The 25989-nt window shown below is 45.1% G+C and overlaps 1 protein-coding gene across 1 annotated transcript in view; it reads left to right on the top strand.

Annotated features, from left to right (window-relative positions):
* The first annotated feature begins 799 nt into the window (after positions 1-799).
* Positions 800-25989, top strand: part of LOC143975159 (epithelial sodium channel subunit gamma-like) — a 66849-nt gene continuing 41659 nt past the window's right edge. Inside the window, exons 1-2 of the mRNA XM_077477227.1 lie at positions 800-1150; positions 11690-11901. Of these exons, the coding sequence (XP_077333353.1) occupies positions 800-1150; positions 11690-11901 (563 nt within the window). The remainder of the gene's footprint in view (positions 1151-11689; positions 11902-25989) is intronic.

Raw genomic sequence — 25989 nt, forward strand, 5'->3', positions numbered from 1 at the left:
GCAGGTTGGCAACCTGTTGATCGTGATCTGGACTTGACAACTTGCCATCCCAGAGTATGGGCATACACTTTCTTGGTTTGATTTCATGAGCAACATCAGAGGGCTCTGTGGGCCACGGTTTGAGTATCCTTGTCCTACAACATACCTATGCCTGTAACTTCCAGAGCTGTGTCCATAAGCTTAAATATGTGTTTGTGTGTGGCCTTTTCTCTTCTATATCATGTCACAGCAAAGCAGGTCTGAATCAGGAAAAAATATGCTCAGTTTTCAAGATCCAAAATGGAAAGTTTATTTTCTCTGCTCTGTGTGACCTTTGCTGTCAATAAAGTGAAGGAAGGGAAATAGCATGTAAAGGTTGTCAGGGATTGGGCTTCTGTATTAGCTGTTCTCCAGTTTTAAAGCAAGTTAAAGCTTCTGCATATGAGAGATGTCTGTACAACATACTTAAGATATAACAGGATGCCACAAAAAAGAACAGAATATGTGATGTCAAATCAATATATTACCCGATAGAATCCAAGAGCTTAGTATAGGTAGCATTATAAAATGTCCAGTCTTCTTTTAATTGGTTCTCAGAAATGTCAGCCTGTCTATGACTTGGAATCATAATGAGATCATTACAGAGGTTGTCGCTAAGGTAACAGGTCATCACAACAAAAGGAAATATGGATTAGAGGTCTTTATACCTTTGGGCATTACAGCTTCTGTCTTTTTAAGAACCTCACAGGTTGGTTCACAGAAGGCGTTTAAGCTGGGCTGCTGGCTCTTCGGTTCCTACCCTCTGTGACACAAAGTGACAATGGGCTTCCCAGAGATGAGGGTCTTGACGTCGTCCTATGATGCCACCACCTTAAGGAAGCTAGGTCGGGCTATCCTGCAACACACCTCGGCTCATGGTATCCCTAACATTTTCAGGTCCAGGCACTGGTTTCGGCGCCTAGTTTGGCTATTTTTTGTGACATTTGCCCTGTCTTGTGCTCTGTGGCAGTGCACCGAGATGGTCATGACCTACTATACTTACCCATCACACGAGAAGATCATGCTCATCTCAAGTGCCAAACTTAAATTCCCGGCTGTCACCATCTGCAATCTGAACAGCGTTAGACTTTCGTCCATCCAGAAGAACTTCGCTATGTCTACCTCACTGCAGGTGTGAATGTCTAGTAAATGATCTTCTTATGTCCTCATGTGCCTGTTGATAAGAGAGTGTGTGTGTAGATGTGTGTGAGAGAGAAAGGCAAAGAAAGTGCATTTGTGTATATACCAATATTTTACAAGGTTGCTTCTGGGACAACTGTCTTAAACCCCAGTCACTACAGCTTGCTTTCTGCAGGATTTTGCCCAATTTTAAGTCCAACTTCTTAGCGTGTTCGGAGAATCAATATGGTCCTTTTTTAAAGCTCAGGCAAGCAGGATCGTTTGTATTTTTGGGTATATGTCTCAATAACCTGGAATATAGGGAATTGCCAAGAACAGGTTCTTTGGTGTAAGCTCTAGTCTAGATCACCCTTCTCCTTGCTTAATTACTGAATGAGTACCTGTTCCAAAACAAATTGCAACACGTGAAGTCAGGACCCTTCAACTGAATGCTGCTTCCAGGCCAGTGGCTTATTGCATAGTTTTGGCATTTGTAGACAGGTTCTCTTTAAATGGCTAATATACTCTAAAGTAGACATACTATATTGTGTGGAAAAACTGCTACTAACATTCACAGCTATGTATGTAAAGGTTTCCCAATATGTACAGAAGTTGAAGTAAATCTATTGGGAAAATGAGTAATGGCAGCGGCTTTTGTGGACTTTGTTTTTTTTTGTGGTGGTGGGGCTGTCATCTCCAGACTTGTCTCACTGCTTGGTGACCCAGAAAAATGCAGGCAACTAACTAGGGAATTGTCATGCTTGTTCTGGATCAATGACTTACTAAGGAGTGATGTGATTAGAATGTATAGGAAGGACAGATAGATAATGATGAAAGATGACTAATGATGGTTAGGATGACAGCCTCACTGCAATGGCAGCTCCTATATTAAGTTAACTAACTATACCTGTTCCATGAAGCCTACTGCTCTGTGCAAACTAGCCTTTAAAAACCCTTTTAGTATGAAGTAACAATTGAAACAACTAGGGTCTCATGGAATGCCTGCTAAACATTACTATATCTAAAGCTGATAATCGGGGCCCGGACAAGGGGTGGCAGCTGCCCCAGGTGCAGAGAAGGAAAGGGGCAGGGAGGAATACCTATTCTACGGCATGTATTCAGACAGGGGGAGGGGTGCAATTTAGGATCCTTGCCCTGGGCACTCGACGACCTTGTCCCAGGACTGCTCACAGTACATTAGTGTGATGGACAATGGGAAGAATGCTACTTATATTTGTAATCGGTCATTGGAAAGAATACCTCTCCACAGATAGTTTTAAAAAAAATCATTAGTGGCAGTTTACTCATCTGAGAGGCAGAAGTTGCTCAAGGAACCCCTTTCAACCTCTGGAGGAACACTGATTGAGAAAGGCTGATGTTAGCTGTCAGCAGAGAGACGCCTAGCTAACTTTTATTTTTTTTGCTTTCATTTTAATTTTAAAGAGTATATAAACCCCTCTCCAAAAAATGCAGAATATGGCAGTTTACCAGCTCCTAGATGTTTTGGCTGCATTAGTCATGTTATACATTTTTCAAAGTACACTTTCTCCAAGTAAAGAAAATGCCTGTTAATCCTGATAAAATTTCAGTGTCTTTTTAACTTTCTAAACACTAAACTGAAATCAGCAAGCTACAAGACACAACAACCCTATATAATGACGAAAGGGGTATTTTGTGGTACTGTCCAGGGGTGACAACGCTACTGCTCCTCCGTAGACACAGTTCAGTGAGGAAATATTGCCAGCCTAGGACAGAAAGTATTTTACTGGCAGTGTCACAAGTTAACAATAGAAGAAAAAAGCCCCCCAAAAATAAAAATGAATGCAGCCGCAACATCTAAGGACTAGTTAGCTTCAATATAATACATTTTTGTTTTTGCTTTAGATACACATACTTTACACGTACATGATACAAAAATATTTATTAAATGTCATTGGTTTAGTGGCCATTTTACGGAGAACACTAGTTATTTTATCTAGGATTAGAATATGTTAATTTGATATTTAATTTGTAATATAGGTTATTACACCAACACTCACAGTAGCCATCGGTTGAAAGTTATTTAAAAGATTATAGAGGCATAACATTTGACCTCTGGACTACAAATGTTGATTGTCACCATGTATCATATTATATGGTACTGCTTCCTGAATTTTCTGATCATTTGGCATGTTTACTGTCTCCTGTCTTCTACTGACATACATCAAAGCATAACTTTACCCAAAAGGGAAAGTTCTGCTGGTCTGCCTACCCACCTTCAAGTTTGGCACTTTTTTTGGGGGGGTGGAGGGAATGGGTGTCTGGTTTTGACAGATACCCGCACCTACTTCCAGTCGAATCGCTGTGGTAATCCAAGCAGAAGTTCACTCCCCCCTTCCCTGCTGCATTCTGAGACACATCACAGGTCCCAAAAAGCTGCAGGACCATTTACAAAGCACACAACGGCTCACATATATGCAGTCAGAAGCCGGCTTCCCACACTCCTGGACCTGTAGCAACAGACGAAAAATAAGCTCAGGACCACCACACTTCAGAAAACCACTTTTTTTTATTGGAAAATCACATCACAGCTCAACAAACACAGCGAACAAGGAAAAATTCCTAACGTTTCGCACAACTGTAGTGCTTAATCATGATGATTAAACACTACAGCTAGTGCGAAACGTCAGCAATTTTTCCTTGTTCGCTGTGTTTGTTGAGCTGTGATGTGATTAAAAGTGGTTTTCTAAAGAGTGCGGCAGTCCAAAGCTTGTTTTTTCGTCTGATAGTGGTAATAGTCAGCACCTGTGGCTTCCCAGCCGAAGAGACAGTTTACAGCCTGCATGTGTGCTCCTGGAGCGGTGAGATCCCTCTTCCTTCATATTACAACTCCTGGACCTGTAGACGGCTGAAGAGCCAGCTCGGGTGATGACAATGCTGGATCTCTGGACAGGTAAGTGTCCTATTATTAAATCAGCAGCTACAGTATTTTTTTTTAAAAAAAACACTGAAGAAACACTTTAAAGAAGCAATTAACTTTTATACCTAACTAAAAGTCAGTGACCAAGATCAGACATGCACTCAGTTGGAACCAGAGACAACTCATTGCATTTATAGAAAGAAAAGTCATTATGGGGTGTACATGAGAAAATGCAAATGTCAAAGTCAGACCAAAGTAGTGCAGGTACTACTTTGAACATGCACAGGTATGAATGGTACTCATTGGGGTACGAGTTGTCATGCGACTTTGCAGTCCCAATTCACAGGACAAGTCGCACAAGTGTGAAAGGGGCCTATTGTTTTTTTTTTTTTTAATCATGTGAGTGGTTAGTACTTTTAAATTTCAGTTTATGGTCTCATTCTATGTGCCCCCCCCCCCCCCCCCCATATGTTATAATTGATTCTCGTATGGCGGATGTCCCTGACACTGGCTGCAGGGACCTTTTCTGTCCACATTCACCCTGTTATTTGGTATTGCTATATTAATCTTTTTTTTTTGTTACATTTTTGAGATGCTGTTTCCTTGGATTTGCCCAAAGACTATTCTTGGTTGTTAATTCTGAACAATACATGATCATTGAAAGAGCTGATCAAATTGATCTCCGGAGACAGACTGGTCACCTAGGCTGCCTTAAGTGCTGTGTTAATTAACATGTTAATTATATAGTTGTCTGCTAAGTTGTTGCTAGAGGGGAGGGGGAAGTATCCATGAGCCAGCCCTACCTCGTTATCTAACCCATTGTGTTAAAAAAGTGTATGAAAAAAAAAAGCTGTATTCTGCCCAATAAACCAATCAAGATTCTACAAGAGGTTATCAGTCAATTGTTGCGAGAGGTGTCCCAGCTGAAAATGGCTGAACTCCAGCGGGACCAAGGAGCTTCAGTTATGTTCATCCGGGAAGCTCCAGCGGCCCGCAAAATGCTACTCTATGCCGCCTTGTCAGGTCACCTTGAGGCGGGTGACAGGTGCACACCGTAGGGATCTGGAGTGCACCGCAAGGTTGTGGACCCTATGGCTGACTCCTGCAGATGGGGGACAGATCCCACTGGGGTTAGAGCGTAAGATTCCCTGGGGCGCGGAGTCTAAGAGCCAGAAGGTGTTCACCAACGCCTCTGGTGGTGAGGATGGACTTGGCTGCAACTGGCTCCAGGTCGCGACCCCCAGAGTCCCCCAGCTCACACCCACAGTAGGCAACAGGAGGATAGGGATGGTGAGGGACAAAGCCAAGGTTGGGACCACAAGCAGACAAGAATAGTCGGGTACACGCCAAAAGGTCATGATCACAGGCAAACAGGGATAGTCAAGACACGCCAAAGTCGGTAACGGAAAACAGTAGCAGAGCACACAGCAGGAAACAGGAAGCTAACACACAAAGGTATACACAATGGTTGATCAGCACTGATGGCCTGCAGTGCACAGGTTAATATAGGGCTCCCTGATAGGGCCTGGGGTGGAGCCATGCTTAGAGGAGAGGTTATAAAAACCACCAGGTGGAAGTGGCTGGCCTCTTAGTCTGAAGACATGAGGGGAGGTAAGCAAACACAGGAAGATCACTGCATAACCATGACACGCCTTCTGAATGTATCAAGACAGGGAAGATGAGATGGATGTTTTACCTGCAAATGTTTGAGCTGCAATGTAGTCTCCAAGGTGTCAATAAAGCAGAGTGGGTCACGCTCCTGGTCAGCCGGCTCAAAGGAAGGGCTGCAGAGGTGTACATTAATGTCCCAGATGAGATTAGCCAGGACTATGACTGAGTAAAAGACTATTGGCTCGCTTCGACATTACTCCAGAGGCACACCATTTTGAGGTTTTGCAAAGGAGAGAGAGCCTTACACAGAATGGGCTCATTAAATGACCCGAGCATCGGAGAGTTGGATGACCGGGCACTAAGCTGTTACCATGACAGATGCGCTCCAACTAATCCTCCTGGAACAATTCTACGATCATACCCCAGTTGAAGTTAGAGACTGGGTAAAGGGATCAGTTGCCAGTCACAGTAGATGAAGCTGCCACCCTAGTTGACCAATACATGGATTCAAGGCGGACTGAACATCCAGAGCCTAAGACCCCAGATCGGCCTGTCCCCATCATTCCATGGAGCGCTGCCCCTCCATACCAGCTGTTAATCTCCTGTCCCATTCAGCTACCATCTTCACAAGGGAAAGGGGACCTCTGCTACGGATGCAACCAAACAGAGCAGGTTAGGAGGTATTGTCCGCAGAGTGTTTCCTGGGACGCACGGAACAACAGGCCCATTGGACCTGCCCGGGCTGCTGCACACTGTCTTGAGAGAGATGATGTGACTTATCCAAGTGAATATTGGAATTCTACTTGAGGCAGACCCCGTGCAAGCTGCCGCTACAGATAATCGTTTGCACCATCAACAAGCTGTGTGGATTAATGGTCGGGTTGCCCAGGCACTGCAGGACACGGGAGCTACTATTACCCTGATACAGTCCTGGATGATAACCTCCGGCAGAGCAGATGGAATGGTCTGTGGCTGTGCAGGTGGCCGGGGGAAATGTTATGCGGGTTCTCACTACCTTGATTGTGGTTCAGGGGCCAAAGAAGTGGAAGATGGAATAATGCAGAACTTACCTGCAGAGGTTTTGTTGGGCAATGATTTGAGACATTTAAATTCAGCCTTCTCCCTGGATGTATCCCCAGAAGCCTGCCCTGTTACCACCCGCCAGCAAGCCCGGATGGAGGTACGCTCCCTCGAGGACGGCACTCCAGTAAGACCTGTCACCCCTGACCCAGACTGTACTGCCCAAGCTATTCCTAACCCGACTTTGGCTTCTCCCCAAGACTTTGCGCAGGCAACTCTCAGCGACTCTATCCTAGCTAGCTATAGGGAAAGAGCAGGATTGGACCCAGGGGGGTTGGAGGGGGAGCGGGCAGAGTGGGTCCAGTGATTGAGTAACTGAGGGAAATACAGCCTCCCATCCACCCAAGTGGCAGCTGGATGTGCCACAGAAATATCGGCATGACCTGCTGTACATTAGGCATGACATACCCTTAGCCAGACTCCTGGGGATGTTCCGGACCCTACACTGTCTGACTTAGTCGTTTTTTTAGCCAGGGATTACAGGGGATGTTTGACAGTATTGCCAGACCTGTGACACATGCCAGCGAGTGGGTATGCATGGGGGCCCACTGAAAGCTCTCCCACACCCTTTACCGATCATTGAACCCTTTAGCCACGTTGTTGTAGACCTGGTTGGACCATTTCCCCGACCTAGTCCTTCTGGGAAGAGATATAACCTTACTGTGGTGGATTATGCAACCTGGTACCTGGAGGCCATTCCCTTGGCAAATATCCACGCAGAAACTATGCCTGATGCCTTGCTCTGGATCTTTGCCAGGGTGGGTTTCCCTCGGGCAATCATCTCCAACTAGGGGACCCAGTTCACTGCTGAGCTCACTCAGCAGTTATGGAGGCTCTGTGGGAAAAAGCCCCTACAGAGCTCTCCTTATCACCCCCAGACCAACGGACTGTGTGAGAGGTTCAATGGAACACTGAAACAGCTGCTTAGGACACTCGCAACCTCTCACAGGTATTGGGAGAGATATCTGCCGCTGCTTCTCTTTGCTTATTGGGAGGTGCCACAGGAATCTACCGGGTTCTCCCCATTTGAGTTACTGTATGGGAGGCGGGTGAGGGGGCCCCTAGATCTAGTCAGAGCCCACTGGGAAGGGGGAATTGATCCCCACGGGTCCTCTATCGTAGCATACGTTCTTGAGTTTAGGGACAGACTAAACGAGTTCACGGACACTGTCCAAGAGAACCTTCGGGCTGCCCAAAGGCAGCAGAAACGATGGTACGATCGCCCGGAACCGCACTCTGGAGGTTGGACTCAGTTCTTGTCCTCAGGCCAACCAAGCAAGACAAGTTACAGGCCACTTGGCAGGGACCTTACCGAGTTTTAAAGCTCTGTGACACAACCTACCTAGTGGCTAATTGTTCGGATGAAAGAGTCCGACGGACCTTTCATGGGAACATGTTGAAAGCATACTGGGAAAGATCAGGAGAGGTAGCCGCTATATGCGCTCCAGCTGTGGAAGACTCTGGGAACCTTCCCCTGTTGGTGCTCCCAGAATTAAATAGGATTACTGCAGGGATAGAGACGATAAAGCTTGATGACCAGTTAAGGCAGACGCAGAGAGAACAAGCTAGACAGGTCCTTAGTCAGAGAAGAGAAATGTTCTCCGCAGTCCCTGGGTGGAGACCCCAGGACAGCTGCCACTAAGACCGACGGCTTACCGGATACCTGATGCAGTGAGAGAGGGGATGCCTCATGAGATTAAGGAGGTCTCGAGTTGGGAGGGAGTCATTGAGCCATCCAGCAGCCCCTGGGCTTCCCCGGTGGTCCTTGTACCGAAGCAGGATGGCATGACTCGCTTCTGTATAGACAACAACAGATTAAATGGGTACACCACTACTGAGGCTTACCCTATGCCCCGGGTGGATTATCTGTTAGATCGCATTGCTCTGGGAAAATTCCTGAAAAACCTCGACCTATGCAAAGGGTACTGGCAAATTCCTCTGGATGCAGAATCCTTTTCGAAGTCAGCGTTCATTACCCCATTTGGCCTATACCAGTCCAAAGTGATGCCATTTGCGATGAAGAATGCACCGATTACTTTCCAGAGGATGTTAGACCAACTCCTTGATGACCTCCAGGACTATGCTTGTGCATATCTGGACAATATTGCAATCTACAGGGATACCTGGGAGGACCATCTGGTTCTGCTGTACTAACCCTTAAGCCAGAAAAATGCAGCATAAGGATGTCTGAGGTACAGTACCTTGTACATCAAGTAGGTAGTGGACATTAATGACCCGAGCCTGCTGATATTGAGGCAGTTACCAAGTGGCCAACCTCCCATACTAAAACCCAGGTCTTGGCATTCCTCGGCACAGCTGGGTACTATAGGAAGTTTGTCCCACAATATAGTTCCATCGCTAAGCCCCTGACAGACCTGACTAATATTGCGTATACACAACCAAACTTTTTCGATGGACTTGGTCCGGCGGACAATCTGATGGACTTTGCAGATGAGGTCCACTGATGTTTTAAATGAATGGACTTGGCCACACACGATCACTCCAAAGGTCTGACGGATTCGAACATGATGGCGTAGAATAAGGAAATTCATAGCCAATAGCTGCCCTAGCATCGGTTTTAGTCCATCAGACTAGCACACAGACGAACTGATTGTCCGCTAAAAGCCGAGTCCAGTGGACAAATGTGAAGCCAGTCTTATTTCTAGGTCCGCCAGACTTTTGGTAAGAAAAAGTCCGCTGGAGCCCACACACAATCGAATTGTCTGACGAACTCTGGTCTGCCGGAAAGTCCGGTCGTGTGTACGCGGCATTAGAAGCACCTTCCCCGACAGGTACTGTGGTCCCCAGAGTGTGAAGCTGCCTTCCAACGATTAAAGAATGCCCTAACTTCAGCGCCTGTTCTAGCTGCCCTTGACCCAACCAAACATTTTTGTGTCCACACAGATGCCTCTACATTCGGGCTGGGGGCAGTACTGAGCCAAGTAGGACCTAATAGCAGTGAGCACCCAGTGGCCTACATCAGTCGGAAGCTGCTACCCAGGGAAGTCTGTTATGCAGCCATGGAGAAGGAGTGTTTGGTCTTGGTGTGGGCCCTCAAGAAATTCCAACCTTGGCTCTACGGACGATCTTTTACGGTGCTCACTGACCACAATCCATTAATCTGTCTTAACCGGGTCTCCAGGGATAATGGATGTTTGTTGCGATGGAGCTTGGCCCTGTAGCCCTATAATTTTACCATCCAGTATCGGCCAGGAAAGCAGAATGGGAACGCTGATCCGTGGTGGATCTAGTTGGGTCTACTGGACTATGGGACGGGGGGCACTGTCGTGGACACTGGCTGCAGGGACCTTTTCTGTCCACATTCACCCTGTTATTTGGTATTGCTATATTAATCTTTTTTTGTTACATTTTTAATGTACATTTTTTGTTGCAGACTGTTTTCTTGGATTTTCCCAAAGACTATTCTTGGTTGTTAATTCTAAACAATACATGATCATTGAAAGAGCTGATCAAATTGATCTCCGGAGACAGACTGGTCACCTAGGCTGCCTTAAGTGCTGTGTTAATTAACATGTTAATTATAAAGTTGTCTGCTAAGTTGTTGCTAGAGGGGAGGGGGAAGTATTCATGAGCCAGCCCTACCAAGATTCTACAAGCTATTTTTGGCTTGGCTTGAATTCAATGCAGCTATAATAATATATCTCTTTGATGGTCAGACTGGAGGAATCGGTATTACTGACGGAAGCACTCAACGGAGTGTGGGATAGGATCCGTCACAGCGGATAAGGATGTAGCTGAGTATCCAGAGGAGGCATGCTTTTCCATATGGGGACCATGCAAATACCAATGTGCTATTGACTCTTGTTATACCCAACAGAGTCCACTAGTTTCGGTAAGAATTATATTGTACACAAAGTAATGGAACATGTCTGTTTTTTCGGAATATCTGACCGCTGGAGCAGTGTGGTGGAATTCCTTATTGATAGTGCAAGATTAGGATTCCCTCAACAAATTATTTTGGACTATATTGCGTTTGATTTACTTTTTGGGGACTATTATTTTATTTTTTTGCGATTGCTATTATAATTCACACTCTTGTATAAGGATTCATTTTTTTTTTTTTTTTTTCATTTTGTTTGTTTTTAATTTATGCTTCTGTTGTCATTAGCAACTGCACTTTTTGAATTTAATGTAGTATATATATTGGAATGTGTGTGTGTTTTTTTTATATACTACTAATTGCAGTGATCAACAGCTTATAGTGGGACTGCGATAGTGTGGCAGGCAATCTGACACTAAGTGATGCTGGCAGGGAACTGAATAACTGCTGCTGACATCACCAGTTACACTACTACAGTACTAATAATATATGCACTATCACTGTACTAATTACTGGCTGGGAAAGGGTTAACATCTAGGGCAGTCAAGGGGTTAAATGTGTACCTAACAATGTTTACTGTGTGCTATTTAACTAAGCAATGTGCTGATTTTTACTCCATGACCTTCTGTCATTTGCTCAGCCGATCGGCGGGTTTGGACCAAAAAATATTGTCCGGGACCCGCTGATCAGCTTGTGGTGTAGCAAATAAAAGCACAGCCGGGGTGCCAGAAGCATGCATGAGAGAGCCCCCTAGCCGGAACTGCAAATCATATACATGATCCTGCATAGCCAAGCCGCAGTGTAGCACTAAAGCTACAGGAGGTGGTCAGCAAGTGGTTTTAACAGAAATTGGTGGTTGTAGATTGCATTGATCAATTTTAATTTTTGCAGTAGGCTATTTTTGCAATCGCCAGCACCCGAAAGCCGATTGGATGTGGGTGACAGTGGGTTAAATTATCCATATAATATAAACAATGTAATGCCTCATAAATATTGAAATTTGGATCTATAAATTGGTATCCTCATTAATTTGAAGCGGAAAAGAAGGGCCCCTTCTTTTTCGCTATCCATATAATGTGTTTTTTGGCAAACAAGATAATTCTGTGATTCTGATTCTGCAGGGTTCTGGTCTAGAAACGATCCACCGTAGAAATCGAACGTATGTCAATTCCTCTACAGAGTTCCAAGATGAGACAGTGCAGTTTGCCAGTGCCTTCAATAAATTTGCTTCTGAGTTTAATCAGTTATCCGATGAGCAGAAGATTGAAATGGGACATCAGCTGGAGGACATGCTAATCTTCTGCAACTTCCACGGTCAAGAATGCAACGCAAGGTAGATAAAACAAAGGAAAACCATTACCTTGACCAAGCCTGTCACGATTTTTAAAAGGTTTATTTGTAGTAATGAATATTTAAAGCCAAAACTTTGGAAAATGCAGGGAAGGGTTAGAACCCAGGTCATATTTTTTCTTACTGTGTCCCTTTTACAGCTGCCTCCAGAGCAGGAGATGAGTAGAAATCCTCAAAAGGGGACATCTTTTTCTGATGTGCCCTCAATTGGAAGATATTTCCATTCATTTCTCGTGTCTCCGAGATACAAATTAAGGGGAAATCTCCCCAATGGTATGCAGACATCAAAAATATCTGAAAGTGGTTCTAATCATTCTCTACTTTAGCAAAAAACTTTTTTTTTTTTAAAGTCAGCAGCTACAAATACTGCAGCTGCTGACTTTTAAAATATGGACACTTGCCTGTCCAGGGCGCCCGCGATGTCGGCACCCAAAGCCGATCTGTCCTTTGGCTCTCGGGTGCTGCCACTGCCATCTTCGGTATGGGAATCAGGAAGTGAAGCCTTGAGGCTTCACTTCCTGGTTCCCTACTACGCATGCGCGACTCGCGCTGCGTGTTCCCACTGGTCCCTGCTGTCTCCTGGGACCCATGTGTCTCTAAGAAGACAGCGGGGGGGACGGGAAGTGACGTAGATACCCGCGGGTGGTGCGGATATCTATGCCCTGAAGTGGGAGCAAAATACCTGTATTAGACAGGTATCTGCTCCCCCCTCCCCTGAAAGGTGCCAAATGTGACACCGGAGAGGGGGGAGGATTCCGAAAAGCAGAAATTCCATTTTTGGGGGGAACTTCGCTTTAAGATTCATATTAGGAATACACTTATTACCCTACTCTGCTCACTCAGAATATGATTTAAAAAGAAGGCACTGTAGCTTTTATATAGCTATTACGAAGAAACCACAGCTCCTGGATTTCACTGTGGACAGTCCTGTGATACTCGTTGAACAAGAGAATCGGCCCATCAGAACCGTGATGCTATTCTTCGGTGGAGAAAAATACCAAATGCCTAGACATTAAGTCACGTGAATGTTATGAGATCTAGGTTTCCTTAAAGCAGAACTAAACCCCCCTATCATCTTCAGACAAGGAAGCTGCCATCTTAGCCTCTGTTTGTTCTTCCACTTCCATGATGCTGCACATATGATCAGTTATGACACCAGCCATTTGATGGTATGACAGTTTGGTTGAGAGCACAACCAATGTGACAGTTAGCAATTACGAACGTAGCTGAAAAGTAATTGTCTTTTGAAATTGTTAACTTGATGGATTTAGCTCTGCTTTAAAGCAGCGCTCCACCCAAAAGGGGAAGCTCCACTTGTCTGCCCCCTCCCACCCACTGCTGCCACATTTGGCACCTTTTTTTGGGGAGAGAAGGGGAGCGGGTACCCGGATTTAAAAGGTACTTGCTTCCACTTCTGGCTCAGTTTGCTGCAGAGAACTGAGTTGGAAGTTCAGACCCCTCCCCCCCCTTTCTTCCCCCATAGCGGCCCATTAAAGCCCCGGAAGGATTTGCACCCTTAATGACCAGGCCATTTTTTGCGATACGGTTTTAACTGACAATTGCGTGGTCATGGAGTGCTGTACCCAAACAAAATTGATGGGCCTTTTTACCCACAAATAGAGCTTTCGTTTGGTGGTATTTGATCACCTCCTGCGGTTTTTATTTTTTGCACTATAAACAAAAAAAAACAACAATTTAATTATTTAAAAAATAACTTTTTTTTTATTTTTTTTTTACTTTTTGCTATAATACAAATCCACCCAAAAAATATATAAAAAACTAATTTATTCATCAGTTTAAACCAATCTATATTCTTCTACATATTCTTGGTAAAAAAAAATCGCAATAGGCATATATTGATTGGTTTGCGCAAAAGTTTACAAACTACAGGATAGATTTTAGGGACTTTTATTTATTTTTATTTTTTATATTGGTAATGGCGGCGATCTGTGATTCTTAGCGGGACTGCAACATTGCGGCAGACAAATCTGACCCCAAATTACACTCTTTGGGGACTAGTGACATTATTACATTGATCAGTGCTATCAAAAAATGCACTGCTTGATGTAAAAATGACACTGGCAGGGAAGGGGTTAACACTAAGGGGCAATCAAGGTGTTTGGTGTGTTCCCTGGGTGTGTTCTAACTTGTCAGGGCTGGGCTCAGCCCTTCCTTCTCTGAGCTGGCTGCTCAGTTGTCGGATATTTGCCAGCTCCTATCTCTCCACAGTGACTCGCCTGTTGATGATATCCTGCTCATCAATCCCGTCTACTTAAGCCGTCCAGCCCAGATGATCTCTGCCTTTGCCTTAGTCCACATCACAGAGACTATCTCCTGCGTTCCTAATAAAGACTTGCTTGGCTAACATTCCTTTGGGCTTCAGATCCTGCTTGCTGTTCCACCACGCTGATCTTTGGCTTCCTGACTTTCTGGTTTGTCTGACTATCTGTTCCGGTTACCGAACTGTGGCTATGTTTTGACTATGTTTATTCTAGTTACTTTTATTATTATACCAGTGTGATTTAACAATACTTCTGTCTTAGTCTGATATCATGGTTTCTGACAGTAGGTGGCGCACGGCTCACCTGAAATCTCCCACTGTGGCTGCACCGGTACAACCTGTGTTGCAGGCTGTCTCTGCTGCTGTTCCATTCTCTTTGTAGGCACCTGCCTAGAGTATTACCTCTATAAGAGCTATGTCTGGTTCCGCTCCCCTTCCCAAATGATTTGGGGCCGATCCAGTCCAATGCAGATGGTTCCTCAAACAGGTTGAGATATACTTTTAGATGCTGTCCCAGACATTTCCTTCAGACAGAAGCAAAGTAGGTTTTGTGATATCTTTGCTTTCTGAGAGTGCCTTGGCCTGGGAAAACCCTCTATGGGAGACGCAAAAACCTATTTTCTAGAGTTACCGTGAGTTTGTGGCTTCTTTTAAAAGGGTATTTGACGTTCCTGCATGCTTCACTTCTGCTGCCAAGTGCCTCATGTCCATCCGATTACGCCATTGAATTCCGATTGTTGCCGATTACACCATTGAATTCCGTACTATGGCAGCAGACATTGCTTGGAACAATGAGGCCCTCGTGGCTGCTTTTTCTCATGGTCTCTCTGATACCATCAAGGATGAGATAGCAGCCCGAGATATACCTACTGAGCTGGAGAAGTTGATCACATTTGCCATACTTCATTGACTCCAGACTCAGTGAAAGATTCTCTTTTAAGGAGCACTTGCGGAAGCCTCCTGTACATTTGTCTCCAAGCTTTGCAGTCCCACTCTTGCCTCCCTCACCTGCCATGCCTCCTGGTACCGATGCACTTGGGCTTTCACGCGTCTCTCTGCAGATGAGAGAGCCCTTAGGAGGAGGGAGAGATTGTGCCTTTATTGTGGCCAGGCAGGTCACTTTTTGAAGTCTTGTCCTACCCGTCCAGGGAACGCCCATACCTTGAGGTCCTGTCATGGACAGACCTTAGGTGGTGTTTCTGTTATATCCTCTGAGTTGTGAGAGACACAAGACTCTGGTCTGGAACAACGGATGTTTATTTCAGTACTCGCTGTACACTGCAACATGCATCTCAGGACAGTACATCTTATTATGCTTTCTTACATGTGCTCTAAGATGGCTACTATGCCCCTTGACCCTTGTCATCACTCCTGCGTGGAGTCAGCCTTAAAGTGACAGTACATGTGGAACTCTTCAGGTATAACACCTTCCATCCATCCCTAAAAACAAAAACAAAAAAAACCTCCTGTTTCACCTCTTGCCTTCTGCCCTAGGGGTTCAATTCCTCTGTATCTTTCAGAGCCATTTGCATCACTGAAGCTATTTCAATTTCCTTTTGTAAGGGTATGGTCTTTCTCTGTTTAACAGTCTCTTTTGGCTAGAGTCACAATTCAGTCCCATGACAAACTTATCTCTCAGTGCAGTAGGTAGGTACTCCCCAAAAGAACAGGTAGAGGCTAGTCTGTGAGGGGCGAGCACATAAGCTTTAATTTCTTCACCTGGCTGCTGCTGCTGCCTCTGATAAAACCGAAATCTTTCTGCAATCTCTAGTGATTTAGGCTGGAAGTGATTCTCTAACATTGTCAGGAGCTCTGCCAATGTCTTAGTTGCTGGTTTTACAGGGGAAAGGAGATCCCTAAGAGTGTCATATGTCTTAACACCAACCACTGTCAGAAATACTGCTTCTTGCCTTTGACCTGGGATGGCATTTGCACTGAAATACTGTTCCAGTATCAACCCAGGAAATCACCACAAATGCGTAAGTCCCCATTCGCTTTCTTTACTGGTACAACAGGTGATGCCCACTCGCTGTGCTCTACCTTTGAGATGACACCTTGTTCCTCCAGCCGACTTAGTTCTGCTTTCACTCCTGCTCTGAGTGCGAAAGGTGCTGTATGAGCTTTGAAGAACTTAGGCTGAGCGTTGGGTTTCAGCTTGAGTCTCATACAGTCATGCTTTTTCCCCAACTGATCATCAAAGATCTATGGAAATCGCTGCTTCAGGGACACCACCCATCCCTCATTATCTCCTAATGGAATTGTAACCATGGTACAGGGATTTATGGCAATGTCTGGCATACCAAAGTCTCTCCCAAAGAGAGGGGGGTCCCCCATTTTCTAGTATATATAATGGAAGTCTCTTTGTCTGACCCTTGTACAATACCTGTACTTTTGCATAACCCAGTGGGTGGAGTATCTGCTTTGAGTATGTCTACAGTTTGGTGTTGGGCGGACAGTTGTTCGGGTCTGAAGTTGTCTCCATTGTTTCTGAGTAAAAACTGTAACTGCTGCTCCTGTGTCTACATCCATCTTTAGTTTCTTTCCCTCAACAGTTACCTCTACATTCATTGCGGAGGGTGCTGAATGCATATGATGTATGTCTAATCTGTGGAGTACTTCCTCATTCTCTGACTCAGATGATGATATATATCTTCCCACCATATATTTCTTTGTCTTGTGGTTCAGAGATTGTGTATCTTGCACCTTCTTGCTACGGCAAACTCGTTTCAGATGGCCTGTTTTACCACAATTATGACAGGTCTGATCCTTAAACCGGCAGACTTTGTGATCATGGTCTATATTCCCACAACGGTAGCAGGCTGACCCCCAGCTTGGTGGGGGTCTGTATTTCCAGTTTGCAACTGTGGGCTTGACTGCTGTTCTGAAAACTTCCTGTTTCACCTCTTCCCTTCTGCCCTAGGGGTTCAATTCCTCCGTATCTTTCACAGCCATTTCCATCACTGAAGCTATTTCAATTTCCTTTTGTAAGGGTAAGGTCTTTCTCTGTTAACAGTCTCTTTTGGCTAGTCACAATTCAGTCCCATGACAAACTTATCTCTCAGTGCAGTAGGTAGGTACTCCCCAAAAGAACAGGTAGAGGCTAGTCTGTGAGGGGCGAGCACATAAGCTTTAATTTCTTCACCTGGCTGCTGCCTCTGATAAAACCAAAATCTTTCTGCAATCTCTAGTGATTTAGGCTGGAAGTGATCCTCTAACATTGTCAGGAGCTCTGCCAATGTCTTAGTTGCTGGTTTTACAGGGGAAAGGAGATCCCTAAGCCCCTGTACACACGGTCGGAGATTCTGCCAATCAAATCCGTCGGATTTTGTCCGTCAGATTTAGTCTGACGGATTGTGTCCGAAACTGTTGCATACACACGGTCGGACTAAGTTGTCGAAAAATCCGATCTTTCAGAACGTGATGACGTAATTTCGTTACGATGGGACTACATTCAGGCTAGTAACCAATAGCTTTGATGTAGGAATTTGATCTGAGCATGCGTGGCACTTGGTCCGATCAAAATTCGCTACACATGATCGGAGTATGTCCGATCGAACCAGTTGTTCGGGAAATATTTCCAACATGTTGGAAAATTGGGTCCGACGGATATTCGGACGGAATCAGTCCGATGCATACCACACACAGTCGGATTATCCGACGACACGGTCCGATAGGACACATTCCGACGGATTCTCCGACCGTGTGTACAAGGCTTAAGAGTGTCATATGTCTTAACACCAACCACTGTCAGAAATACTGCTTCTTGCCTTTGACCTGGGATGGCATTTGCACTGAAATACTGTTCCAGTCTCTCAACCCAGGAACTCCAGGATGTGTGTTCTCCATCAAATTCGCTTAATGTCCCGATCAATGACATTTTCCTGCTGGGATCTGTGATTGCTTTTATCCAGGTGAAAATCCGCACTGTCTTTGTCTCTCTCTCAGACTGATAGACACTTTGTAAATCCCATCCTCATCGCCACTGTTATATCCTCTGAGTTCTGAGAGACACAAGACTCTGGTCTGGAACAACGGATGTTTATTTCAGTACTCACTGTACACTGCAACATGCATCTCAGGACAGTACATCTTATTATGCTTCCTTACATGTGCTCTAAGATGGCTACTATGCCCCTTGACGCTTGGCATCACTCCTGGGTGGAGTCGGTCTTAAAGTGACAGTACAGTTTCGTCCTCAGTTATCCAGAAAGATAAGCCCCTGGTTTTGGTTACCCTTTCAGTCGACTCTGGGGCTGCAGGCCTGTTCATTGATGCTGCCTGTGTTTCAAAGCACTTGATTCTGCTGCAGCTGCGTTACACTCCACTTGCTATTGAGGCTCTTGACAGGAGACCCCAACAGCCTGCCCATGTGGCTCATGAGACTGTTCCATTGTCCATGGCCATAGGGGCTCTTCACCATGAGATAATCCAATTCCAAGTTATTTCCAAACCTAAGTTTCTGCTGGTTATTGGTTGTCCTTGGTTACAGAGGTACACCCCTCTTTTGGTTGGCTCCATGCTGAGGTTCTCTCCTAGTCTCCACAATGCAGTAAGACATGCTTCCAGAAGATAGCCAAGGTCCTGTGCACCTCTTCATTCTCCTCCCTGCCAGAGGAGTACCGCGATTTTAGCGATGTCTTTGACAAAGCTCAAGGGGGTAGTTTGCCTCCACACCGGTTTTTTGATTGTGCAATTGACCTTCAACCTTGGAGGATAAGGCCATGGAGGAGTATGTTGCAGACACACTTTCTCTGTGTTTCATCCGCAAATCTTCATCGCCTTCAGGTGCTGGTTTCTTCTTTGAAGAAGAGTGGTGAACCTTGTATTAATTATGGAGGTCTCAATAATTTCACGATTAAGAATGCCTATCCGTTTCCATAGATTATGGAGTTTTTGACCACCTCAAGGGAGCAACGGTTTTCACAAAGCTTGATTTGAGAGGGGCATACAATCTTGTGAGGATTAAAGAGGGCAACGAGTGGAAAACTGGGTTTAATACCAGAACAGGCCATTATGAGTACCTCTTAATGCCTTTTGGCCTTTGTAACGCTCCAGGCAATTTTCCAGGAATTTATTAACAATGTCCTTCGAGATTTGTTGCAGTTATGTGTGGTGGTTTATCTTGACAAGTCCCTGGAGAGCCACCACACAGATGTCTGTCATGTGCTTCAGAAGCTAAGAGAGACCAATCTGCTGGTTTTTCGATGGACCCAAAGAAACTTTCTGCAGTCTCACAGTAACCCCGACCCGTGGGTTTACGTCCTCTGCAGCGTTTTCTTGATTGGTGACAGAGAGCTGTTAGCGATCATTTCAGCTCTGAAGGAATTAAAACCTCTCTTGGGTACCACTATGCTGGTTCTCATTCTTTCTGACCATAAGAATCTCACATTCTTGTCTGAGGTTAAACGCCTGTCTCCCAGAAGGGTGCAATTGGCTCTTTTCTTGTGAAGTTTCAATTACATTGTCTCATTCTTAACCAGTACTAAGAATGTAAGGGCTGTCACAAAAATTTTCCTCCACTTCCATGATGGAGTTGGTTCCGGTTCCTCTAAGGGCTGTCACAAAAATTTTCCTCCACTTCCAAGATAGAGTTGGTTCCGGTTCCTGTGATTCCGTGTGAACGTATTCTGGCTACAGTTTCTCACCAGTCTCATTTCACCTTTTGGGTTACAAAATTCTTGCTGCTCAGGTATATGCTCCTCCTGAGAAACCTTGTGACCGCTGCTTTGTCCCAGAGAGTCTCCGTACTTCCATGCTCAAGACTTACCATTCTCCTAGGGCTGCTGGCCACCCTGGGAAGAATCAACTCTTTTGGACCATTTCCCAACAGTTTTGGTGCCCTAGTCTACATGCTGATGTAACCGCCTTCGTAGCTGCTTGTTCCACGTGTGCTCAGGGTAGGACTCCACGCCACCTTCCTGGGGGCCTCCTATAACCCAATCCCCATTGGAGAGTGGCCCTGGACCCACCTGTCTATGGATTTCATTGTGGAGTTACCCAACTCTCTGGGCAACACCGTTATCCGTATGGGGGTTTACCAGTTCTCAAAAATGTCTCATTGTATTTCACTTAAGAAGATGCTCGGGAGATCTTTCCCTTACATGTGCTACCCAAGGTGATTGTCTCGGACAGGGGTAGTCGGTTTGTGTCCCTGTGTGTTCTAGTAAGCTTTTTGTGCATAGTTGGGAATTCAGCTTGCACTCTCCTCTGCGTATCAAATGCAGTCTAATGCCACATACAGACGATCGTAATTTCGGCCAGCAAAAGACCGATGAGAGCTTTTCATCGTAAAATTTGACCGTGTGTATGCTCCATTGGAATTTAGCTGGCCGAATTCCCGCCAGCAAAAATTTGAGAGCATGATCTCAATTTTTCAGACGGAAAAACTTTCTATCGGAAATTCCGATTGTGTGTATGCAATTCCGACACGCAAAAACTCACAAATGCTCAGATTCAACTAGGAGATGGAAGCTATTGGCTACTGGGTATTGAACTTCCTTTTTCTAATCCCGTCGTACATGTTGTACGTCACCACGTTCTTGACGGTTGGAATTTGGTGTGACCGTGTGTATGCAAGACGGCTTGAGCGAAATCCCATCGGGAAAACCATCAGAGCTTTTTACGACCAAAATTCCGATCATGTGTGCCTGGGATAATGGGGCTGCAGAACGAGCCAATCAGTCCTTGGAGCAATTCCTACGTTGCTATATTTCTGACCATCATAACAACTGGTCAGACCTCTTACGTGGGTGGAGTTGGCTCATAATAGTGCCTTGAATTCTGCTTCCCAATTGTCCCTGTTTATGGCGAACTATGGTTTCCAACCTTCCATGTTGTTGCCTGACTCATTTGTTCCGCAGAGTATTCCTGCGTTAGAGGAGCATCTCCGTGGTCTTCATTGCACTTAGGCACAAGTCAAGGAGGCTTTGCGGCATACTAATGATAGGTACAGACTCCATGCTGACCACAGACATCTGCCTGCACTTTCCTACCAGGTTGGGGACAGGGTATGGCTGTCATTTCGCAACCTCCGACTTTGTGTTCCCTCACTGAAGTTCACACCTCAGTTTATTGGGCCTTTCTGTATTCTTCGCAGGATTATCCCAGTGGCTTACGCATTAGACCTTCCTTCTAATATGCATATCTCAAATGTATTTCTTGTCTCCTTATTAAAACCTTGGCAACCGCTTTACCACCTCGGTGCCATGTCCTCACCCTGTACATGTTGAAAACCATGAGGAGAATGAAGTAGAGTCCATTGTTGACTCCCGTAGGTTCAGAAGATTTTTGACATGTCATCTGGCAGAACGGAGAATTGCCTTGTTTACATAGGCAGTTCCCCATTCTGCCTTTCCTCCTGTGGTCTCAGGTTGCCAGCAGAAGAGTGCCTGGTATCCTCCTTGCATGGACTGACGTATAGGTACGTCGGCTCACGCAGGAGAGCTGTGCTGCAGCAGTTTATCTGCGTGAGCTGGTCGGCTAGTGGTTAACAAGGCACAGCACTGTTTGCGCATGTGCAGTAGGAAACCAGTTGTGAAGCCACAAGGCTTCACTGCTGGTCTCCCTTAGTCAAGATGGTGGAGGCAGTACCCAATAGCCGATTGAAAAATTGGCTCCAGTGAGAACAACACTGGACTCCTGATAGGTAAGTGCCATAATATTAAAAGTCCTGTATGTGTAGTTGTTACATTTTCTTCTGAAGGAGCTTGAAGCTGCTCTTTAGGCTGAGTTCACAATGTGTGCAGACGCGGCTCACACCGGGGTCCAGTGCGTCCCTGTTCTCCATTTCAGGGACGAATTGGGCCAATTTTGAATTCAGACCTGAAACTGAACCAAAGACATTCAGGACTCCTGTGCAATGTGCTCTGCGGCCGCCCCAGAAATGTGTGAATCGGCTCTATTTAGAGACGGTCACACTCTCCTGTCATGAGAATTGGATGCGCATCCAATTCACATCAGCGTGAACTCAGCCTTAAGTGGAATTAAGCACACTGATTTAATTGTTTCCCAACACAATTTAAGGCATGCCTGTTACAGTTACTAGTGTGCTTACTGTTAAGCCATCAAATGGCTGTTTTTTTTTATAGCGGATAACATGTTCAGTACCATGGCAAAGACAGAACAAACAGAGACCAAGATGAGAGCTTCCTTGGCTGTAAGACTCCTTTTACACTAGGGCCGCGACCGCGTTAGTGCTAAAGCACCACTCATTTTAGCGACACTTTAGCGCTGTTTAAGTGGTGCTTTTAGGCCGCTAGCAGGGCTCTTTTAACCCCAAAGAAGGGTTTAAAAGTGCCTGTGTTGCAGCGCTTCCGAATCACTTTTCAGGCGCTTTGGAAGCCCTGCTCATTCATTTCAATGGGCAGGGCGTTTTGGCAGTGCTAACTACAGCGCACCCAAACTGCCCCAAAGATGTTGCTTGCAGGACTTTTCCTAATGTTCTCCAAGCGCGCCGCCCCAGTGTGAAAAGTCAGTCACTGTCCCAACCACAACACCACCCTCCTTGTGCTTTTAAGGCATGCAATCCCCCCAGATCCTGAATGTGTATACCAGTAACAAGAGATGTTAAAGGGTTTCAACAACACTGCACAGGGAACGTAAGTGTTGATTATTGGAGCATATCAGACTGCTGGAGATCTGGCCTGCTGTGCCCTGTGAGGGAGCACCAGTCTGGTTCTCCAACATTCTGCACTAGCACTAGAACATTAAGAAAAAATGGTAAAGGTTTTACTTTTACTTGAAAACTGAGTGTTCAAAATTCCAAAAGAATGTACCCCTGTCTATAAACTGGAATGCATTCTTGTGGGAAGGTGGGGCTTTCACTAGAAGGGACCTTCCATTATCCTTGATTGTCTACTTCATATGCACAAAGGAGCCCAATTTTTATGTTTTTAATTGTTTGGATGCAGTCAGGCTGCTTAACCACTTCAATACAGGGCACTTTCGCCCCCTTCCTTCCCAGCCCAATTTTCAGCTTTCAGCGCTCTAGCGCTTTCAGTGACAATTGCGCGGTCATGCTACACTGTACCCAAATGAAATTTTTATCATTTTGTTCGCACAAATAGAGCTTTATTTTGGTGGTATTTATTCACGACTCCGTTTTTTATTTTTTGCGATATAAGCGCAAAAAAGCGGAAATTTGGAAAAAAAAAACAATATTTTCTTTTTTCTACTTCAATAAAAATCCAATAAAATCCAATTTTGTCATAAATTTAAGCCAAAATGTATTCTGCTACATGTTTTTGGTAAAAAAAAATCCGTTAAGTGTATAATAATTGGTTTGTGTGATCACGGACATATGTACGCAAATGATCATGTACATATGTGTGCAGGTGATCACGTACATATGTGTGCAGATAATCATTGGGACATGTGATTTTAGTGGGACATATGTGGGGGACATGTTTTTATTATTAGGGACATGTGTTTTTATTATTTGGGGACATGTATGTTTTGGGGACATGTGTGGGGACATTGTGTTTATACTGTGTGATGTGTTTACTGTGTGGTGTGTTTACTGTGTACACTAGACTGGTGATCAGTGAGTAAAAAGCTGTAAAAAGCAGCTCATACTCACTGATCAGCAGCCGGCTGCAGCGATCTGCTCTCCTCTCCTCAGCGATGACTTCTGTGTGAGGAGAGGAGGAGCCGATTGCCTAGCAACCGGCTGTTTGTTTACATCACATGACGGCCGTGATTGGACACGGCCGTCATGTGATCAGGAGGGCCAATCACAGAGCCCTCCTGCCGATCTGAGATGCGCCGTGTCCGGGTGACACGGGCGCATCGGGATCGCGCCGCTGCGCGGGCGCGATCCCGCTACTCCTGAATGACGTTCCTGAACGTCATATCAGGAGTAGGCGGCTCCCACCCGGCCGTATATGTGCATTGGCCGGGTGGGAAGTGGTTAAAAGGTAAAACCTTTACCATTTTTTTCTTAATGTTCTAGTTCTAGTGCAGAATGTTGGAGAACCAGACTGGTGCTCCCTCACAGGGCACAGCAGGCCAGATCTCCAGCAGTCTGATATGCTCCAATAATCAACACTTACGTTCCCTGTGCAGTGTTGTTGAAACCCTTTAACATCTCTTGTTACTGGTATACACATTCAGGATCTGGGGGGATTGCATGCTTTAAAAGCACAAGGTCAAGCAATAGACACCCCAAAACTCAGACCTTGGAGGCCTACCACCTTAACTTTCAGCTATAGAGCCATTGTTGAAAAAGTAAACAAGTTAAAAAAAAAGGCGGCAAATAGAAATCCTTCAAGCCTGTACAACTACAAAAATGTGAGATTAAATATTCAGATTTAAAGATAATCGCATTGTCTGCTAGCAGGTCCCTAAACCTAGGAGAACATGCCAGCAGAGGAATGCGACCTCTCCCAAGCCCCACCTTACCACCCAGCAACTTTTAAAAGCTTTTAGCTTCAGTGTATGTCTCTGTGGTTTAATATTCTGCTTTGATAAGTTTGCAATGTCCTTTCTGCGCATCTGCTTCTGGTGCTAGAAGTTACTAGAACTAGCTATGCACGCCCAATTTACAGCATAATTATGTCGTGTTGGTGGCTTTCACTAGAAATAGAGGGATTAAGTTCAAAGAAGATTCTCCAAGCATCTCATTGTGTAACAGTTAACAGAGCTGGCGTGTGTGATGCAATAACCTTCAGATCAATTACTACTTGGCTACATATTCTGTACATCTAATGCCGCGTACCCACGACCGGACTTTCTGGCAGACTAGGTTGACTGTCTTCTCGACTGACTTTTCGGCGGAGTTCCAGTGGACCTTCCAAATGAACGGACTTGCCCACACACGAACGGACTAAGTCCGTTCGAAAGTCCGTTCCTTTTGAACGTGATGACGTAAGACTGGACTAAAAAAGGAAGTTCAATAGCCAGTAGCCAATGGCTTCCTTTACGTCTAATTTGGTCCGTCGGACCAGCATACAAACGGTTTTCCTGATAGGAATTTAGTCCGTCGGACAGATTTGAAATATGTTCTATTTCTAGGTCCCTCTGTTTTTTTCTTTTTATGAAAAACTATCGGATTAGCCCACACACGATCGGATTGTCAGACTGACTGATTCCATCAGACCTAGTCTGCCAGAAATTCCATCGGTCCATTGGAGTCCCGCAGTGTCATGCATTCTTGATGGTATCCCAAAGTACTGTATAGCATTATTGTGCATAGTAGTGTACTGCCTAACAAAAAGCAGTGCTTGAACCTAACAGTTTTGGCAGGTTAGGAAGCCGCTGCATTAACCTACTAAAACCTGCTAGGGTCAACACAGCCTAACAATCTGCTACATCAGTTGTATTACACACATTCTTTCCTTCTCCAAAATATGCAGGGAGAAAAGTCTAAAGGATAACAGCTAAGACCGCATTTTGATTTCTAACTACTCTACCTCCATGCTGACAGAGACATGACTGTCATAGAGAGGGCTGAGGTAGCTGTGATGTGTTGGCTGCCTTCTCTAAGTATGTGACCAGATTGTCAAGATGGTGATACTCAATGGTTTTGTAACTGATTTTATATACACTATATTGTCAAAAATATTGGGACACCTGCCTTTGTACACACATGAACTTTAACGGCATCCCAGTCTTGGTCCGTAGGGTTCAATATTAAGTTGGCCCACCCTTTGCAGCTATAACAGCTTCAACTCTTCTGGGAAGGCTGTCCACAAGGTTTAGGAGTGAGTTTATGGGAATGTTTCTCCATTCTTCCAGAAGCACATTTTGTGAAGTCAGGCAGTGATGTGGACGAGAACACCTGGCTCAGAGTCT

Source organism: Lithobates pipiens, unplaced genomic scaffold (genome assembly GCF_037356315.1).
Source record: "Lithobates pipiens isolate NorthernLeopardFrog02 unplaced genomic scaffold, aLitPip1_a1.2 Scaffold_1, whole genome shotgun sequence".
NCBI classification, from domain to species: Eukaryota; Metazoa; Chordata; class Amphibia; order Anura; family Ranidae; genus Lithobates; species Lithobates pipiens.